The 22,280-nt window shown below is 39.4% G+C and overlaps 1 protein-coding gene across 6 annotated transcripts in view; it reads right to left on the bottom strand.

Annotated features, from left to right (window-relative positions):
• Positions 1–21,998, bottom strand: part of LOC144481960 (zinc finger CCCH domain-containing protein 10-like) — a 133,016-nt gene extending 111,018 nt beyond the window's left edge. For 2 of the 6 annotated variants that reach the window (XR_013495812.1, XR_013495814.1), the window contains exons 1-2: positions 21,878–21,998; positions 20,887–20,953 (exon numbers count right to left, since the gene is read on the bottom strand). Coding sequence is in view for 3 of the 6 variants with exons in the window: in XM_078201156.1 (XP_078057282.1) it covers positions 15,945–17,591 (1,647 nt within the window). In the remaining 3 variants the exon portion in view is untranslated. The other 4 variants (XM_078201156.1, XM_078201158.1, XM_078201157.1 and 1 more) reach the window with 4 other exon arrangements.
• Positions 21,999–22,280: the final 282 nt, after the last annotated feature.

The raw sequence follows: 22,280 nt of genomic DNA, 5'->3' as shown, positions 1-22,280 counted from the left end.
GAATTTCACATTCAATTTGAGTGTTACAACTGTGGGTCTAATACCAATGTATGAGGAGAGTTGGCTAAAGTAAGCTAGGAAATCGGTTAAACAGTAGGGCAGGTGAGAAGCAGTGGCAGACATTTAAGGAGATATTTCATAAATCTCAGCAAAAACATATTCCATTGTAAAAGATTCTTTGAGAAGGATGCACTGTCCTTTGATTTGATTTATTGTCACATGTATTAACATGCAGTGAAAAGTATTGTTTCTTGCGCGCTATACAGACAAAGCATATCGTACATAGAGAAGGAAACGAGAGAGTGCAGAATGTAGTGTTACAGTCATAGCTAGGGTGTAGAGAAAGATCAACTTAATGCAAGGTAAGTCCATTCAAAAGTCTGAGAGCAGCAGGGAATAAGCTGTTCTTGAGTCGGTTGGTACGTGACCTCAGACTTTTGTATCTTTTTCCCAACGGAAGAAGGTGGAAAGGAGAATGTCCGGGTGGCGTGGAGTCCTTAATTATGCTGGCTGCTTTGCCGAGGCAGCAGGAAGTGTAGACAGTCAATGGATGGGAGGCTGGTTTGCGTGATGGATTGGGCCACATTCACGACTTTTGTAGTTCCTTGCAGTCTTGGACAGAGCAGGAGCCATACCAAGCTGTGATACAACCAGAAAGAATGCTTTCTATGGTGCATCTGTAAAAGTTGGTGAGAGTCGTAGCTGACATGCCAAATTTCCTTAGTCTTCTGAGAAAATCCGTGGCTAACCAAGGAAGTTAAGGATAGTATCAAATTGAAAGAAAAAGCATGCAATACGGTGAAGATTAGTGGTAGGTCAGAAGATTGGGCAGATTTTAGAAACCAGCAAAGAATGACTACAAAAGATGAGGGGGAAATTAGAACATTAGAGAAAGCTGGCTAGAAATATAAAAAAACAGAGAGCAAGAGTTTTTAAGAAGTATTTGAAAAGGAAAAGAGCAACAAAAGTGTGTTCATCCCTTCACGGTAAGATTTGGGAAATAATGGGAAATAAGGAAATGACAGAAGTATTGAACCAATATTCTGTACCTGTCTTCACAGTAGAAAACACAAAAAAATCCCAAGAATACTTGTAAATCAAGAGGTAAAAGAGAGGAATTTAAAATAATCACAATCACGAGGGAAAAGGTACTGAGAAAACTATTAGAACTAAAGACCAACAACTCCCTTGGACCTGATGGCTTGCATCCTAGGATCTTAAAATAAGTGGCTGCAGGAGATGGCTACATTGGTTGCGTTCTTCCAAAATTCCCTACATTCTGGAAAGATCCAGTGGATTGGAAAATCACCAATGTAACACCGCTATTCATGAAAGAAGACAGAAAGCAGTTTGCCTAATATGTCATTGGAAAATGCTAGAATCTATTAATAAGGAGGTAACAGCAGAATATTTAGAAAATTATACAATCAGGCAGAGTCAGCATGGTTTCGTGAAAGGGAAATTATGTTTGAATAATTTATTAGCATTCTTTGAGAAACCTATGGATGCGCTGTACTTGGATTCCTAAAAGGCATTTGATGAGGTAAGTTTAAGGTAAGAGCACAAAGTGTAGGGGCGAACATATTATCATGGATAAGAGAGTTGGGATAAATGGATTGGCAAGATGTAACTAGTGGAGTGTGACAGGGATCAGTGCTGGGGCCTCAACTATTTACAATCTATATCAATGACTTGGATGAAGGACTAAATTTAAGTTAAATTTGTTGATGACACAAAGATAGGTAGGGAAGTAAATTGTCAAGAGGACATTAAGCATCTACAAAGAGGTTTAGATAGGTTAAGCGAGTGGGCAAAACAAATAGCAGATAAGAGTATAATGTGGGATAATGTGAACTTGTTCACTTTGGCAGAAAGAATAGAAAAGCAGTATATTATTTGAATTAATTTCTATGGTACAGAGGGATCTGGGTGTCCTAGCGCATGAATCACAAAAAGTTGTTATGCAGGTGTAGCAAGTGATTAAGAAGGCAAATAGAATATGGCCATTTATTGCAAGGGGAATCGAGTATAGAAATAGGGAAGTGTGCTACAGCTATACAAGGCCTTGTTAGATCACATCTGAAGTATTGTGTACAATTTTGGTCTCCTTGCTTGAGAGAGGATATAATTGCATTAGAAACAGTTCAGTGAAGGCTCACTCAACAGATTCCTGGGAGGAATGGGTTGTCTTATGAGGAAAGGTTGAGTGGGTTGAGTCTATACCCACTGGAATTAGAAGAATGACAGAATTTATTGAAACATACAAGATCCTGAGGGGACTTGACAGGGTGGATGTTGAGAGGATATTTCTCCGTGTGGAGAAGATTCAAACTAGAGGTCACAGTTTATAAACTAGGAGTCTCACATTTAAAAATCATTAGCTTCATTGCAGTGTTAATGTAAGCCTACTTGTGACACTAACAAATAAAATAAATAAGACTGGGGTGAAGAGATTTCTTTTTTAAAAAAAGTGTCTTAGTCTGTAATTCTCTTCCCCAGAGAGCAGTTGAGGCTGCGTCATTGAGTATATTCAAGGCCAAGTGAGATAAGATTTTTGAGAGACAAGGGGATCAAGGGTTATGGGGGGCAGACAGGAAAGTGGAGTTGAGACCACAATCAGATCACCCATGATCTTATTGAATGCCAAAGCAGACTCAAGGAGCTGAATGGCCTATTCCTGCTCCTAGTCTTGGTATTTCTGTGTGAAGCTTTTGTATTGGCTTTTTTGTATTGGCTTTGAGGATCCTCATATTTGTGCCATTGTTATAAAGAACAAAGAAAATTACAGCACAGGAACAGGCCCTTTGGCCCTCCAAGCCAGTCCGACTGAACTAAAACCCCCTACTCTTCCGGGGACCATATCCCTCTATTCCCATCCTATTCATGTGTTTGTCAAGACGCCCCTTAAAAGTCACTATCGTATCTGCTTCCACTACCTACCCCAGCAGCGAGTTCCAGGCACCCACCATGAGGGAGACCAAACCTAGATTGGGTGACTGCTTTGTGGAACACCTTCATTCAGTCCACAAGTGTGAGCTTCCACTCGCCTGTAATTTTCATTCTCTACTCTCTGTCCTTACCCTACTGCAGTGTTCCAACGAAGCTCAAGAAACAACATGTCATCTTTCGATTAGGCACTTCTGGACTCACCATTGAGTTGAACAACAAATCCTAAAACCATTTATTCAAATGTCAGTGATGATTCTACTTTCCCATTCACACCTCTAATAGTCCCATCTTCTGTTTCTTCATCCGCTCCATCACCATCTCATTTTTCCCTCCAGCAACCTGTCATTTACTCATTTCTGCCTTCCACCCCATCAGAGACCTTCCTTTTAATCTTCCCTCACCCCACCATCCCCCCTTCCTTTTAATCTTCCCTCACCCCACCATCCCCCTTCCTTTTAATCTTCCCTCACCCCATCCCCCCTTCCTTTTAATCTTCCCTCACCCCACCATCCCCCTTCCTTTTAATCTTCCCTCACCCCACCATCCCCCCACCATCCCCCTTCCTTTTAATCTTCCCTCACCCCACCATCCCCCCTTCCTTTTAATCTTCCCTCACCCCTTCCCTGCCTTTGTACTTGGTTAAAAGCTGTTCCCACTTCTGATGAAAGGTCACTGACCTGAAACGTTTCTGTCCGAAATGTGGTTCTTATTCTTTCTCGGAGATGCTGCCAGACCTGCTGAGTGTTTCCAGTATATTCTGGTTTTAATTTCAGATTTATGCAACCTCCAATTTAAGCACTTCTAACTACAGTGTAGATTTTTTGCCCTTTTTTCTCTACAGCCAGACTAATTCCCTCTCTCTGTCCATGTCTATTTAAACCCTCATAAAGCATATTCAATACTGTTGATTCTGCTAGTTTCATTTCATTTCCATCCATTGACCAGCATGTGATGTTAACAATCCATCCTTCTTTGCTAATGATTATAATTGTGACTACTTTGTCACGTCCAACAAAAAAGCCAGCTCTAATAAACAGGTCTGTATTTCCTGTAAACTAAAGAGATCTTTTGCGCAAAGTAATCTGGCATAGTGATCTCTTGCCAAACAATAAACTTTTTTATTTTAAGATTACATATCAAGATTTCCAGTAGATTAAATTTTCAAAAGATGAGCAATAACAGTCACACCAGACACTTTCATAAACAGACTAAATTACCAAACAAGTTTATTTACTGAGTCATTTGCAGAAATAAACAATAACAACCAGTTGTTGAAGTCACACCAAATAACAGCAACTTTGAGCCCATTAAGGAAAAGGTTAAACAGACAAACCAGCTTAGTTCCTTTGAATAGCTTTCTTTACAGATCTTTCAAGGAGAGGCACTTAATTTCAACAACGAACAGCAAGCTACATAACACATATACAAATGCATGCCAAAATCTACCAGTGATGCCTGTGCTAAAATCAGATGTCATGGTTTAGTAGCGACACAATTGTGATGAACATTATTTCTAACACTTGGGTGTTCTCAGTAATCAGTTCTCCAGACACATATGTCTGCTAGTAATCAATAGTATTGGCTTGATGGCTCCTGATGTATTTCATGCAGAACCAAAAAAAAAGACCAATTTCCCAACATGCAGTTAAGAAGCCATTTTGAGCATGCAATTACTCTTAAAAGAACCTGGTTTTAAGCTTAGGTATGCAGCCAAGAGAGGACATCCTTAAGCTACAAGCAAAATAATCTATCCTGTTAAGTGCCTTTACTTATTATCATGGACGCTAATTAAAAATTAACTTAATTGTGCTCATGATGTGATTAATCTTGATTTCTATTCCTGTTGGTATCTTTGTTTAAAAATATTTTATAATTGCAGCACTTTTCTCAGAATAAACAGTGCAATTAAATAATTGTTGGAAAATTCACAAACCTAGTTTTAAATTCACCAGGAGCGAAGTCATGGATCTGATTTGTTGGTTCTCAACTGGTTGGTTTTGTTCAGGTTATTGGTTCTTCATTAGCTTTTCTGCCTGTCTGGTCACAATCAGTTTTTGAGCAAATCAACATGGATTGCTGGACAGATAGTAGTTAGGAAAATGTACTAGGGTGGGGGTAGGTACCTGCTGTTAGCAGTATAGAGGTCGGAGTCCAGGAATGTTGCAGCAGTTTGCTGCATGAAGATGGTAACACTGTGAATGGGAAACCTGGAGTTTGGTAGGGAAAATCCACATCCTGGGCATTTGAAAAATACCCTCTGTAAATGATGAGTCTTCCTGAATATTTCCAAAATTAGCTCAGAAACTAATGAACAGAACCAAGTTAAATGACATCAGATATACAAAATAATGAAAGGACTGCATTGTGCCTCTATTAATAGATTATTTCAGCTTGACAGATCTGAGAAGACTGGAGTCAAGCTTTAAAACTACTCAAAAGTAAGAATAGACTTGATGTTAGGTGGTGATTCGTTACTAAGAGACAAGCGAACCTATGGATTCATTCACTAGTTGTGTGGTGTGTGCTCACTCTCTGGGAGCTTTGAAAGGAAGCTGGACCAGTTCTTGGTTGGAGCAGAGGATGCATCATGTAAAAAGTTAATGGTTTAATTGTGAACACACACATTCGTCAGAGTCCCAAAAGAAGCACATGAAGTGATCTGCAGGATTGGTTTCAATCACGGTGGTTGGAATGCAATTTTCCAGAGTACTTTTTCTCTGATTGGCAGAGGATTTTTTCTAGTTCCTTGCCTCTCCCAAGAGTTTACAAGACTGCTGGGTGGTAGTCCACATCATCATTATACTCCAGGCAACATGTGTGGGGCAGGCTTGATTGACCAACTGATCCTATCCTGTCGGTCACCTTTGTATGTTCATATAATAACAAAAATAATGGTTTGCGTTGTTCGCTGTTCTGTAATCTGCTGCAGTGTGATAATCCAATTGTGAAATTGCAAAGAGTAAGTTGACAAGCATGGAATAAAAGATCTTCCTGTGTGTTCATTTGTAGAGTAAGTTCCCATAAACAGTAATGAGATATTACCAAGATAGGTTTTTGGTACAAGAGCATACAAGTGGATCCCATGTGAATTGCACATGATAGAGTGAGCCTGATGGAAAATTAGATGAGCAAAGAAAAATTGAAAACTGGATTGGTAGGTAATGACATTTTGAAGTGAATTGGCAGGCAAACCCATTTTAAAAATAAAAGCTTTTGGGGCCGAGTTTGTAGATAGGAAGCTTTAGTGAAGCAAAGTTTTGAGGTTGGGAATGTGTGCACCAGCATGCGGGATTGGGAACTTACCGTTTGAAAATATTTTGAAAGCAGGCAGCAGCTTAGAAGGGGAGAATCAAATTTTACAGAGTTGGGTTAGGACTGGGAACATGTTGGAAAAAGATTAAGATTTCTAATTGGAAGTGGTGGGGGCGCAGTTATGGCTAAGAGACAAAAGTTTGAAATCAGGCCAGGGCTGCAAACATAGGTTTTGAGTTTTTACATTAGAGCTCCCACAGAACTATTTACTTAGTAGATGTTGACATCAACGTATTAGGAAGTAAAATAATTTACACTTATATAGCACCATTCAGGACATTCCAAAGTACTTTATAGGCAATAAAACTTGGTCACTGTACTAATGCAGGAAATACAGCAGCCAACTTGAATACAATAAGATCCCACATGATAATGTAGCATGATAATGGTGAGATAATATTTAAATGACTGAGGGATAAATATTGGCTAGGGCAGGGACTACTCCTCAGCTCTTCTACAGTCAGCAACATGAGATATTCCTGGTGCACCTGAATGCAGACAGGACCTCAAAAACCGATACCTCAATTGGGCAGGATTTTACAGCCTCACTTGTCCCAAAAGTGTAAAATCCCACCTGGTTTTTACCATTCCCGTGGCGGGCGGGACAGTAAAATTCCGGCAAATGTATCGCCCCCCTCAGTACTGCATTGATGAGTCAGCCTAAATTATCCATTTAAGTCTCAAAAGTGGGACTTTAACCTTTGATCTTCTGACACGTGGGCATAAATTGTACACCATGTGCAAGAATTTTATGAGAAAAACAATAACCAAATCGGTAATATAAAAGGCTACATTTGAATAGCATCTATTTATACCTCTGAAATATCACCAAAGCACTTCACAAATTACTTTTAAAGTATTAAGATAGTGGAGTCATTAGGATCGTTCATATGGATTTGGGGTAGTTGTGAATACTATTGGAGCAAGCTTTAATGTCCTTATTTTATGCAATATTTGGATTTCATATAATTTATAGTTATATAGTAAAACAACATTTGAGAAGCAGGGAACTAAACATGGTTGGACCATAGGTGTTTCTCCGCAATAACAAGCTGAGGAGCTGTGAAATGCAAAGGAAACTTGCATTTACAGCATAACGATACAGCACCAAAACTGGAAGTGTAGAAGCAAAGTAACAAGTTTACAAAAGGAATTTCTAACTGAAAAAGTTGACACAAAAATCTTAACATATGACAACATAACATTTTGCAGACAGGAAATGTGCACAAGTGTAAGTCTTTAATATGTAAATATATGGAAGCTTTCCTCAGTTGCTAATTGTAGTGCAGGATATGCGTTTGGACGTGAATTATATATTCTAGTCAATTTTGTGTGGCAATAAAATAGAGCCAAGACTAAGTGCAGTCTTCAAGTGAAACAGAATTATAGGCTGATAAGACCAACATGCAGAGACATAATTCAATCCCAGTTTTTAGGTCAGACATTCTACATTTATTTGTATTTAATGCATTGATTTTAGAGTGAAGCATAGGAATTTGGGAAGCAGAGAAATAGAGCTGGTTGGATCACAAGTTTCTCAACAGAAACAAACCAAGGCGCTGGGAGAGGCATTACTGAGGCACGAGAGCATCACCAGCAGTCAGAATGTAAATACAATGAAATGAGCAGTTTCCATTATAGTATGATTTATGAGAGGAAGAGCATACAGACATAGGGTTTTAATATTTATGTTTTATTGGTGTTCATTGTCCCATCCCAAATTTTCTATTTCTTGGTTTTACCCTTCATTTTGTTTTAAACAGTGTCAGCCATGGCTCAGTTGGTAGCACTCTTGCCTGCGAAGTCAGAAGATCGTGGGTTTCAGCAAGATTTAAGCACAAAATCCAGATTGAATGTTCACGTACTGAGGGAATGCCACACTATTGGATGTGTTCTTTTGCAGGTGAAACATTAAACCAAAACTGTTCACAGTATTCCAGGTGTGGTCTAACTAGTGCCTTGTACAGTTTTAGCAAGACTTCCCTATTCTTCTACGCCATTCCCTTTGAAATAAAGGCCAACAATCCATTTGCCTTTCCAACTTGCATGCTAGCTTTTTGTGATTTATGCACAAGGACCCTCAAATCCCTCTGTGCTGCAGCTTTCTCCATTTAAATAATATTCAGCTCCTTTACTCTTCCTACCAAAGTGCATAACTTCACATTTTTCGACGCCATATTCCATCTGCCAAATTTTTGCCCACTCATTTAACCTGTCTATATCCCTTTGTGCACTCTATGTCATCCACTCCACTTGCCTTCCCTCCTATTTTTGTCATCCCCTAACTTGGTAATGGTACATTCATTTCCCCCACCCAAGTCATTTATGTATCTTGTAAATAATTGTGGCCCCAGCACGGAGCCCTGTGGCACTCCACTAATTGCAGGTTGCCATCCTGAAAATACCTCTTAGCCCAATTCTCCGTATTCTATCAGTTAGCCAATCCTCTATCCATGCCAATATACTACCCCCAACACCATGGGCTCTTATCATATTAAGTAGCCTTTTGTGCAGCACCTTATCGAACATCACCAAAAATAGATTATCTGGTCATTATGACAGTAACCTTGCCTTGAACAAAGTTGGCTGCTGAATTGCCCACATTTACTTATTTATACTTCATTATCATAAAGCACTTTGGGATATCACAAAGTCATGAAAGACATTATATAAATGCAAGTCTTTCATATTTGAATTTAATGCCTACCATATTACATTTATTTTGATACTGCCCCTCTAGCTTGCACCATACTATTATGGAATCATAGGTACAACATAAAAAGCCACTAAAAAAGCGAAATACTGTTCACACTGGAAACTTGAAATAAAAAACTGAAATGCTGAAAATATGAGAAATAAGCCATTTTGCTCATCTGCATTGGCTCTTTTGGAGAGCAATTTCCACTCCTTCCCCATATTCTTGAATTGTTTTTCTCCTTTAAGTATTTACTTAATTCCCTTTTGAAACACACTATTGAATCTGTTTCCATCACTATCAGGCAGTGCATTCCAAAGCCTAACCACTCATTCTGTAAAGATTTATCCTTGTGTCGCCTCTCTTCCTGGTGCCAACACCTAAAGTTGTGAGGAATTCCTTTGGTTGCCAGCTCTGGCTTGGAAACCAGACCACATTATCTGGATCTTAGATAAGGGAACATTTTCCAGTAATGGCCAAGTTTAGTTTCACATAACTTATCAAAGTTTTCACTAAACCCCATCTGCTTGAATAACGTTTTTTTTCATTCATTGGTGGGACATGGGCGTCGCTGGCTGACCAGCATTTATTGCTCATCCCTAGTCGCCCTTGAACCAGCTGAGAGTCAACCACATTGCTGTGGCTCTGGAGTCACATGTAGGCCAGACCAGGGAAGGACAGCAGATTTCCTTCCCCAAAGGACATTAGTGAACCACTTGGGTTTTTCTGACAATCGACAATGGTTTCATGGTCATCAGTAGATTTTTAGTTCGATGTTTTTTATTGAATTCAAATTCCACCATCTGCCGTGGCGGGATTCAAACTCGGGTCCCCAGAACATTAGCTGAGTTTCTGGATTAATAGTCTAACGATAATACCACTAGGTCATCACCTCCCCACTACTCCAGGTGCCCACATCATATTTCATCCAATGTAGTTTGCGCTGCAGCTCGCAAAGTTGTGTCATTTATTTTCATATTCAGTTGCTCTGCCCCTTGCTGGAGCTATTGAACATTCAGAGACAGCAATAAATTTGCAGCTGCAGTAGGTTCAAATCAGGATATTTGCTATTTCAATCCTTAAACTAAACCATATCAGGTGGAAATATACGACAGCCTGCTTAAAAAACGTAAAGCTGCAACTCAAGAAAGGTATCAACCCTTTAGAGCATTCCTCTGGTCCAGCATTATCATTGCCAGTGATATTATACTGGCAATGCAGCAATATACAAAAGCAAAACACAGTACAAACATTGCATATTTAGACCATTCAGGGGAAAATAATCACCTTCATTATGATGGTTTAATTTTTTTTCCAAACTCTGTGAATAATGAATAGATGCCTACATGCTGCATAATTGAATTTTTGCAGTAAATTAACATGACTGATGTTGGCTTCCAACCTGGCTATTTGCTTTATAACCTTATAGCCATTATTTTCAGTTTAATCCAAGAAAACTGGAAGGAGGAATCTGACCAAAGGCAGGATCAGTTAAAACCTCATAACTATGGCTGTTATATTTTCTTCAGAGCCACAGCCACATTTTCCCATCCTCCTCATTTATATGAAACTGCCCTGTGGAGTATATCTGAATGCAGTCAGAGCATTAAAGCAACAGCTGAATCAAGCAGGAGCTAAATTCAAGTAGTGTGAGGAGGAGCTAAACAAAAGGGGACAAAGCAGTCACATAAATTGTTGCTTGGCTCCATTTAAGTTAAGGAAGTTGCATTAAACTTGTATAGAACACTGGTTTAGCCTCAATTAAGTATTGCGTTCAGTTTTAAGCGCCACACTTTAGGAAAGATGTGAAGGCATTCGTAAGGATGCAGAAAAGATTCACGAGAATGGTTCCAGAGTGGGGAAGTTTGGTTATGTAGATAAGAGAAGTTGGGACTGTTGTTCTTGGAGAAGATTGAAAGGAGATTTGATTGACTTATGTAAAATCATGAGGGGTCTGGGCAGAGTAGATAGGGGGGAAAAAATGTTCCCGTTAGTGAAAGGATCAAGACCAAGAGGGCAGAGATTTAAAGTAATTGCTAAGAGAAGCAATGGCAACATGAGGGAAAGCTTTTTCATGCAGAGACCTTAGAATCTGGAATGCATTGCCTGAGAGGGAATTGGATTGATATCTGAAAAGCAAGAATGGCAGGGCTATGGGTAAAAGGCAGGGGTGTGGCACTAAGTAAATTGCTCCAACGATGAGCCAACTGTAACAATTCTGTGAAGCTGGCTCAAGAAGAACCAGTGCAAGTTATAAATTTCAGATGCAAAAGTTTAAATCCACAAGAGATCCAGCAACTTTACTGAAAGATTTAGTTCATTGAATGGAATTATATTTTGAAATTCATTGTTATTTTTAAAATCAATTGAACCAATTCAATGAGAACACAATCAGAAAAAAAACTAAAAAGCAAGAATTTGAGAAACTTTAATTTCATTGCACCACACACATTAGTATTCAACAGAAATACAATGGTTTTTTTCCCTTTGTTCAGGAAGAGGTTGTCTTTCTACAACAAAAGGTCGTCTTGCTTCATACACTGCCCGCAGATAAAAAAGTGGGTGTCTTTCACCCAGCCTTTGCTTATACTGCTCTGAAACTGGCCACTGTTACACATGTAAGAGCAGCTCAGGGACAAATCCTTCAGCTATTGTCCCAGATTTTCAACATGGGAAACAGTTGGTCTCTGTGTTTGGCAGCTTTACTCACTAACATAGCCGAATGGGATGATTGTAGGTCCAAACTTATGTTCTCTCCATGAAACATCCGTGTCAATCTTTAGCAAGCAGAACAAGAGGCGGGACACATTTCCGTAGGAGGGCATTCTACCAATTCCGTTCCCATCCTCCTCCAAATCTAATAGGACAGCTCAGTAATGGCAAATTAAAATCTAATATGTCTGAGTGATAGTCAAGGGTGGGATTTGCTCAAGACAGGTACCAAAAACAATGGGTACTTAAACTGACAAGAGCTATTATGAATGTTTAGATCACTAGATTGCCCTTCTAAAGAATCTAGCCATTTTAAAATGAATAATGCATACTTCACACACTACAGATATATTAACATTTAAAAAATGAACTGATAACAAAATGTAGTTATACATAGTGAAGAAAACTTGTTTAATTTTCTCACAAACGTGATTTTTAAAAATTTCCACAGTATTTCAATTAGGCAAGATACAAAAGTAAACTGGAAGTTTAGGCTATTCTGGAGGTTATCAGTGGGAAGGATTAACTTTGGGTTACATGTAATGCCATTTTCCAAAGAAAAAACACACCTAAAGACACAAGGCTTCCTAATCCAGTTGACTCTGTTTGAAAACAGTGTGAATTCATCCATTCTGGTCCTGAATCAGTTTTAATCCCAACAATGTGAGAACACTGCTGTACATTCATCGTCATATATAGTCTGTAATATTTTTATATACTGGACATCAATTGTCATCTTCAGGTTCTCAATAAAATCTTAACTCTCTTCATCCAGAACTTTGTCACAAAATAGTCACAGTCTGTTATATACGCTAACAAGTTATCAGCATTAAAATCGATAAAATATGCTTCATGGACCTTTTTCAAAAGCAGTGCCTCGAAAACCTATTTTGAATTGCTGTGGATTTTGAATTTTCTGGTTGCAGTTAGACAATTCTGACACTCCACTTGGATGTTAAAAAATCTCAGGGACGCTCAGAACAGTAGTGTTTGCTGTATTTTGAGACCAAAATTTTCAAAAGTTTCATATTTCCCATGTTGCAGACCCAAACTCCTGACTGTTGGTTTTGGCCCTTTAATCCTCCCCAACAGTACATTTTCTACTCGGTTCCCTGATTGAAAGTAATGCCACTATTACATAAATAGAAACTCCCATGTGCAATTTTAACAAGTTAGAAATCTGTAATTCAGTCAAAGTACCGAATACAACAATTGGAAACAAGAAACTAGCAAAAAGTTAAAACCATCTTGAAGCTAATAACTGTACAGAACATTTAGGAAACTGTAAAGCTATTTTATTCCCCCTTAAACAAATTGGATACAGGCACAGGTTCATTTTCAGAATTCACCTCTCTCCAATTGGAAGTATCTTGTTTCTCTTTGCACCTCCCTCAGATGCCCCATCTTATCATGCAGTGGAGCAAGTTGTTGACATACCTAATGGTGTTAATTGTTTGAGCAAGGGTCAATGAAATGGGCACAATTATGTACTACATATACAAATTACAGTAGAAATCTGAACTGCCAACCAACTACGACACACATTGTATTTTACATTATTTACAGCAGTTCACTTTCTTTTATATCCTATGTATAATTGCAAGTCTTCCCCTCCCTCTTTTTTCTCTGCCAATTTTCTGTTCTCATCCTCCCCACCCAAAGGCCCTGACATCATGCTGAAGTATAGTTCAACTGGGTGTCCACCTGGTATGTCGCCCAAGTGATCATCTTTCATTTGAGCCGAGACAGTGCAGGCTATTCAACCGAGGGAGGAGGAAACATTACACTGAGCCAGATTCCATTCTCGCTCAACATCACATATACATTTATACTACTGATGACCAAAAATATATTTTAGTCATATATACATCTCTACCGTCTATATAGTACTTTGTGTGTCTGTATGAAAGTATGCTTTTTATTTGCTCTGATTGGCTTTGCGATTTTGCTGCTGAATCAAAAACAGAAAGCAGCCATACTTATGCTGTGTACATTGGGAAGGCACCCTGAAACCCTCTGACTGACAGTGGCATCAGGTGAGCATCCTGACCAGATACAGAAATGGCACAATAATATGAGTGTCGAGCCTCAACCTTCCAACAATGTCATGACAAAAAATGAGCAACCAGCAATTCTTTCTCCACATCTTCTGTGGCAATGCTGCTCTCATCTAGTAGTTACTGACCACCCAGCCTCCATGCTCTAGGCACTAAATCAAATACATATTTGTTACATACACATTTTAGTCGTTTCACAAAGTTGCAGTATTGTAGCGTTCTACAATAACTTTCATATCCTGGGGAGTGGGGGGGTTTACAGTGGATAAGTCTGTGATGAGAATGGACTCATTTTATTTCTAAAAACACCTTTTGTAGTCCAATCTTCAGAGGGCTTGTACAGGTTTGAAAGAAAAAAAACAGGAAATACAAAAGCAGCAAATGGTTTGGTCAGGAACTCTATTTGTACAAAAACATAAAAGCAAACATGTAAATATGACGACTTGAGGAAAACAAAATGAGCCACAATGTACGTTAATTGAATAATTTCAACTAAATGCACATGAATGACTGAAAATGAACCTTTCATTATGCATAACTGCTTTGAGATGGGATAGATACAGAATGTTTGTCTGCAAATATCAGAGAGATTTAAATCTAACAAAACAAGCAATTTATTCCTACTTTGTTTCAGGTAACCCCAACCATAATCTTGGAATAAAGAAATGGAAAAATAAAACATTTGTGGCATTAGATTACTGGTTTAAAAAACCCATTAAAAGCACATAGGTAAATAACTAAAAAAGTGACAATTTCATAAATTGCTGGGAGGAGAAAAGGAAAGTAAGTAGTCTGGAAATTTGTATGGTATCCCACTGAATCATTTGTTTTGATGGACTGTTGATCCATCACTGATCTTGCAGATTCTTTTGTTTAGTTTATACAGAGGAAGTCTTGCCATCAGTATTTCTTAAAACCAATTTTTCACTTAACAAAGAGCTCATTAATACAATTTGAACTTTTGAGCACTCAAAGTTGATGAACTGTGAACAAGACAGCTTGATGACCATCAGTAGTTGGGAGTCATTAGCCCAAGGTGCTTCAGTGATCTTATTTCAAATGCACGCATGTCATGTTAGCCCCCTGTTGCTGCATTTATAGGAAGGTAGACATTTTTGTAGATTTGCAGTCCCCACTCCCCAAAGTCAGTGGGGGAAACTGTCCCATTTCTCTTACAGGACAGTTTCTCCAACAGAAGGAATAGATAGCTATCTGTGATGCCACCTTCCGCACATCCTCCAATTACTGCACTGACCACAATCAAAGCAGTCGTGTATTTTTTTTTGGGAGGGGGTGGTGGTAAGAGTGATTTACTTTTATTTCTGTAAAAACATCCTGGTTTAAAAACATGTCAACTGCTGAACAGGCGCAAAGCTTTTTAGCGCATGCACAGTTTTTCTTTAAAAAGCTACTTTTTTGTTGTTGAATGAAACAAATTTTACAAGAGCGGACAGAGCAGTCATAGTGCAGGCAAAACTATTCCAACTGCAGCAGCAGGAGAGTTTAAGTTGGTCTGGGTATCGCAATGTGCTGTCAAAAACATTGCTTTCACCAAATGCGAGCAAAACAAAAATCAAGACCTCTTCTAACACCAAGTTTTCAAAGCATTCAAAAACATGGCTTCTGTTTAATCTTTTCTTTTCAAAAACATTTGCAACTTATATAGTGGCAAACTGAAGGATGGTTTAATTTCAGTTTGCTACTACTGCTGAGGTACAATTCTGGATTGGCAGCTCCCTTGGTGAGTTCATCAACACTCACCATTTGACACAGGAATAAAAATCATCCTCATCGATTCATTGTTTTTGCAAAACGGTTGCTGATGGCGAGACTCCCTCTTTTGAGGATCATATTTAACCTAGTTTTCACAATTGCGATGGGAAGCAACAACAAGGAAACAGAAACCAAAAGACAAATTGCTGGAAAATCTCAGCAGGTCTGGCAGCATCTGTGAGGAGAGGAAAGAGCTGACGTTTCGAGTCCAGATGACCCTTCGTCAAAGCTAAAAGACAGAAAGTGATTGCGCTTCATTGCACTTTCTATGCCTTCGAGCTTTGACAAAGGGTCATCTGGACTCGAAATGTCAGCTCTTTTCTCTCCTTACAAATGCTGCCAGACCTGAGATTTTCCAGCATTTTCTCTTTTGGTTTCAGATTCCAGCATTCGCAGTAATTTGCTTTTAACAAGGAAACAGAAATCTTTTGTAATATCTTCCAACCTCAACTCTCTTCTGCACGACAGAGGAACCTCATACTCTGTGGCGCATTTGGATAACTGACCATTTGAGTGGTGGTGTAACTCATGGCAATTCCTGGCATTGATTGTGTACCTGCCACTGGTGCAGGGAGGGCAAGTGGTGCCATCGAGACTGGCGATGCCATCCCCTGGGCATAGGGTGCAGTGATAGAAGCGCTAAGACGGGGCGGACTTTGGGATGTAGCTTCAGAACACAAAGCATTATGAGCTCTAGCTTGCGCTATCAACTCTTGATGAGAAATGGGCTGTGACCTCAGTGTCTGGTTGCTCAGGGTGGTATGAGTCTCCACTATGCTATGGTTATAGTTAGTAACAGTGTGCATGGTTGGTTGTTGCGTTGGGTCAGCCCCAGTTTTCAGGATCCCCAACTTCACCTGCTTGCGCAGATCTGCATTCTGTTCCAGAAGGATCTCATTGGTCAGCATTAGACTTGACACCTGCTTTTTGAGTTCTTCATTGCGCTTTCTGAGCATATGATTTTCCTCCTCTAAAAAACTCAATTCACGTGGGCGCAGACTAGGAGTGCTATAATCAAATACTTCAAACCGCAGGCCCTCGACCCTCCTCCTTTTCGGATGTTGTTCATAATCACATCTTTCAGTCTCATAGAGGTCATCCAAACGATCATATCTACAAATCTCAGGAGAAAGTTCTCTATCTTGTGACGACACTGTTTCTACAATTTTTTTATCATTGTCATCACGTTTCAAATGCTGAAATTTACATTTGGAACCTCTTCGACACTTGCCCTTTAGAAAGTCACGGCAGAATGGGATTTCCTTTGTAATAAGAGGAAGGTTAGAGGGCGAGAGCCCAAAAGTCACAGCCACTGTCTGTTGCAAGTGGGCAGGAAGCTTTCCCGTTTTATTGTAGTAATTCTCTTCCCCCTTTGTCCCGTGAATGAACGTGCAGTTCTCACGGGTACATTTGCTATTCTGAAAGTACTGACAAAAGATTGACTCATGCCGCATGTCACCTACATTGTACGCTTCAACATTGTCCGGGTGGAAGTACCTGCAATTCTTACCACGGTTGCAGACATTGCGCAGAAAGTCGCGGCAAACATTCAGTTTGCTCTTGCTAGCCTCATATTTGCTATTATTGACTAAATTATCAGCGTCATCAGTTAGGTCAGTATGGTTGGAGACCTCAATGTCATCTGGGTGGAAGTACCTGCAATTCTTACCACGATTGCAGAGATTGCGCAGAAAGTCTCGGCAAATGTTCTGTTTGCTTTTGCCAGCCTCATCATTGCCGATGTTGGCTAAATTATCAGTGTCATTCCTTACGTCAGTGAGGTCAGAAGCCTCAATATCATCTGGGTGGAAGTACCTGCAATTCTTACCACGGTTGCAGAGATTGCGCAGAAAGTCTCGGCAAATGTTCTGTTTGCTTTTACCAGCCTCATCATTGCCGATGTTGGCTAAATTATCAGTGTCGTTCCTTATGTCGGCGAGGTCGGTGGCCTCAATATCATCTGGGTGGAAGTACCTGCAATTCTTACCACGGTTGCAGACATTGCGCAGAAAGTCTCGGCAAACATTCCGTTTGCTCTTGCCAGCCTCATATTTGCCGCTGTTGACTAAATTATCAGTGTCGTTCTCGGACATGTTTCCAGATTATTTCTGCGCTACTCAGCCAAGGCTCTCAATAAACAACTGCAAAAGAAAAAGAAGCCAGGTCTTTTACAATGAACAAGAGATTAATCTACAAAGTAACTGTGGTTAATCCCTTTCTCACAAAACATTGTAGATGCACTGACATCATGGATTCAATTTACAAAATACTTTAGAGGGTGGTATAAGAATTTTTTTTTAAAAAAGCACACAAGGGAGAAGAAATATTAGTTTAACTTGGATCTTGTGACAGTAACAATGACAAAATTATCAGCATTTGCCATTACTCCTCTAACTGATCGCAACTTCTAGAATCCACACATGCACAGAATAACATGGGAATCAAGAAGTTGTCGTCAGTGATTTTATTCTCCTCCTCTGGATGAAGCATTAATTTGTCTTCTTACTTTTTAAATAACATATTAATGCAATACAGGAGGGTTTTTTGAAAAAGACACTGGCACAATAAAATAATGTCCTTCTCAATCATTCTTGCTATCTAGATAGTAAATATTTGAAAAAAGAAATTCTTGTTGTAATTTTTGTAGGAATTTATAAATAAAGGGACTTGCAATCAGCAGTGGAAACAAACTACTGAAGAAACATGCTGAAGAACAAAGGAAAGAAATGGTGCTGATTTAGCTCACAACAGACAAGAGTTCAGTCTTCCAACAATTAAACGTTATTGTAATAACTGCTGTGTAAATAACTTACTCAACCTCTGACTTTTCACATGGAATTTCACAACTGAATTTACATGCCTACTCTACCGCAGAAAATTCTTATAGCTAATCATTTCAGAATTGGCCCTCAAATTCTAGTATTTTAAAAGAAACTAAGACAAAACAGTTTTGACTTAAACACTTAATGCCAGAAATACCAAGACAGGTATTTGATTTCTACTTCAACAAATTATGACAGGTATACTTTAGACTGTTAACTACATTCCCAAATAACAAACTTACAATATTACACACAAACACAATCATGACATGTTGAAATATAGATTCATTTATACCATACTACAACTTTTATTCATAAAAACAATTTATGGAAAATATAGGTATTTAATACAAGCAGCATCAAGTTAAGTTGCAATTTAACAGCGATTTAAAAATTAAACAGAAGCAACCCAATTTTCTTTGCCATCTTCAACATATATTGTCAACTTCATTGCAAGCTTTATTATTGGAAATAAGTGCGGTGGATGCGAGAATCCACATCCCTCTTACACTGCAATGTTTGACTCACATTGCTACTTCCTTCACACCCTTTAATGAGGCAATAAAATATTTCTCCAAATTTTTCAAGTAACTCCTCTCTCTCTCGAATCCAACTAACAACTACCACATTTTCTCATTGCCCGAACCTTGGTTCTTCTTTATAATTTTACATCATCTCCTCTATTTCTAAAATTGTTCCCAAGAAGTTGTGCTTCTTTCATGGCAAAAACCTTTCCTTCCCCATTAATCCCCTGTCGCCATCCCCTCGGCACCTCTTAATTCTTCATTAAAAGTATGTCTAATCATAAATTTGAATACTGTTCTCATTTGTCAAGGGATCGGAAAGAGGTTGACTCTTCTGGCATCCCATATTTCTGGACCTGATGCAAGAAAAGCTTCCCGTCTGTTAGCCAATTGTCTTCACCCTCTTTTTCTATTAACAGCTTTTAAATTTTAATTTGTATTAATATATAAATCCAGTGCTCTTCTGAATTTTCTTCTTTGGTGCCTCCCAAACTCTGAATATACACTTTTCCTACATTCTCACAGTGATTAAGGAACAGTGCAATGAGCTTTGATTTAACTCATCCTTTCTTTTTTTAGAAAGTCATCTTGATCTCTGCACTAGCAGCACATCACTGAAGAGAAGAGGAAAAGGACCTGCTGCATTTTATTTTCTGCTACCAGAGTACAGGCCTGTTACTGACAGTAATCTAAAACATGTAAAAGTTGCATAAAAAGTGGAAACTATTGCTCTAATTCCTCAAAGTTCCATGTGAGAATGTCACAAACTATCTGACAAATTGCTTCAAGTTTGGTTCATCAAACTTAAAAAAATAAATTTGCTGATTTCAAGAGCAGCATGCTTACTAACACTGAACACTTTTGCCAAGATAGTGTTGACAAGAGACATCATACGATTTGAAATTGTGTTGTGCCCTTGCGAGTTTTGAACTTTCGGTTCTGCTCCAAATTTGCAGAACATTTTGGCAAATAATCCCAACCAATTTCTGGTGCAATGTTTGATTTCTGAACTCACTTTAAATGTTACTACACAGGGCAGGAAAGAGCATCCCTTAACTATTTTTTCACCTAAGAAATACAAATGGGACAGTACTCTATACCCAGTGACTATTTTTAAAAAAATGTATAGCAATCCAGTCCAGTCAAAAAGCACATCAATCCGTTCTGCCTCTCATCACCACCAACTCAGTAAGCAAATTAAACTTATGGTGCCGTACTGAGTAGCCATACAGGACAGCATGGTGCCAAGTTCACCCACAGTCTGCACTGAATTAACTCAACCAGGACAGCTGTGGAGGAATAAAATTGGTATCATAGAATCATAGAAATCATAGAAACCCTACAGTGCAGAAGGAGACCATTCGGCCCATCGAGTCTGCACCGACCACTATCCCACCCAGGCCCTATCCCCACATATTTTACCTGCTAATCCCTCTAACCTACACATCCCAGGACTCTAAGGGGCAATTTTTTAACCTGGCCAATCAACCTAACCCGCACATCTTTGGACTGTGGGAGGAAACCGGAGCACTCGGAGGAAACCCACGCAGACACGAGGAGAATGTGCAAACTCCACACAGACAGTGACCCGAGCCAGGAATCGAACCCAGGACCCTGGAGCTGTGAAGCAGCAGTGCTAACCACTGTGCTACCGTGCCTTGATTATCAACTTCCCTTGATTATTAAAATCAAACAAAAAGCTTGGGTTCTAGCTTGAACACCATTAAATAGTACATATATGGACTGTGGGCAAAGACACGATTAAGCTTGCCAATGTGTTTCCATGGTTGAGTAGTTACCAATTTTTATACTTGGGTTAATAATGACCACTTGGACAAAACACGAAAGGAACGTTGTCACCTGTGGACACACACCTCAGCATGAGCTGTGACCTTTAGAAGGGGCTAGGCAGGACAGAGGGGGCAGATCAGAATCTTCAAGATTATTTCTAAGGTTTTTCAGAATGTAAGGTACTAATGATAGCTGCAAATGGAAAGTGAAATCTGGTCAAAAAATATAAGAATCATTTCCCTCCCTCATACCTTTGAAGTGATTAAAGCTTGCTGCTTATTCCTCCTCTGCCTCTTGAACGGCAAAAGATGCAGCGACCTAAAGAGGAAGATGGGAATTAAGAAACATTGTATAACTTGTTATATCTGAAATCATTTTAAGCCAATTGTCAAGATTTTAAAAAAAAACTTAACTCATTTACTTTGAATCATAGTGTTTTTTAGGGTTACAGTGGCTCAGCGGATAAATGTCCATCTGGTTGGCACTGCACTCAACCAGGAAGGTTTCAGCTTCAAGCATTGCAGAATTACCTGATTGAATTAATTCAAAATGCACTGGAGAATGCATGGCAGTGAAACATAGAAGGGCACGGGGCAGTGTAGCGTGCCAACATTCTGGGCTCGGGTTTAAAAGGAAGATTGGTGTATGTGCTTGGATAAAGCACCAGAGGCTGGCCAGCAGCCTTGTTCGGTCCTCGGCCATGCTACCAACAGAAAAGCTGTTCCAACATGGAATAAACGGGACGGCGTGATTTCAAATAATGTTTTGAGAGAAAATTTTAAATCAAAATTATATTGGCGGCTGGCAATTGAAAATTCCGGCATGTGTACCGTTTAAAACGTTCATTATTTAGGTTTTCATTTACGGATTATCCTTTCGTATAACAAGTCCACAATTCCGTTCTTTCAAGCCAGTTATGGCTTTTCACATTAACAATAATGACGAAGTCCCTCGTTTCCCAGGAATAATTCTCCTTCTTCGGCCTACCGGCAGTCAGTCAGAAACTCGCGCGAAACGGTGCTGTTGACAGCTCTGGTGGCGGAAAGTTCTCGAACTTGCTTCGAGGCTTCAACTGCGCTTCTAGGCCTCAACGGATTTACTCAAATTGCTACAACAGCCAGCGCACAAATGGGGGGGGAAAAAAAAAACACGTTTGTAAAACTACAGAAACAAACAATTACACTCGGCCGACCCTGGAATTAAATCGATATGCAAAACTCAAGGAAACAGAACCACATTTACCTACGCGGTTCAAGCCTTTTTCCCCCCTCAGTCCTCCAAGTACAACGAACATGGACTCAGGTCCTCCGAGACAAGAGCAACCGGAGAAGACGCTTTCGCAGCCTCTCTGCAGCCATTGTTCAGTGAACAGCAACCCGTTCAGCAACTGCTTCCACCCTATCACAAACCTTCCCTTGTGTTCTTGCCCTTTCTCTTCCTCTGGACTTCTTTAAACCTCACATTTCTTACTTTTTTCCCAGTTCTGAAGAAAAGTCACAGACCTGAAAGGTTAGCTCTGTTTTTCTCTCTCTCAGTAAGAAGTTTAACAACACCAGGTTAAAGTCCAACAGGTTTATTTGGTAGCAAAAGCCACACAAGCTTTCGGAGCTCTTAGCCCCTTCTTCAGGTGAGTGGGAATTCTGTT

Source organism: Mustelus asterias, chromosome X, assembly GCF_964213995.1.
Source record: "Mustelus asterias chromosome X, sMusAst1.hap1.1, whole genome shotgun sequence".
NCBI classification, from domain to species: domain Eukaryota; kingdom Metazoa; phylum Chordata; class Chondrichthyes; order Carcharhiniformes; family Triakidae; genus Mustelus; species Mustelus asterias.
The sequence above is the reverse complement of the archived record's forward strand: the minus strand, read 5'-3'. Positions and strand labels throughout refer to the sequence as shown.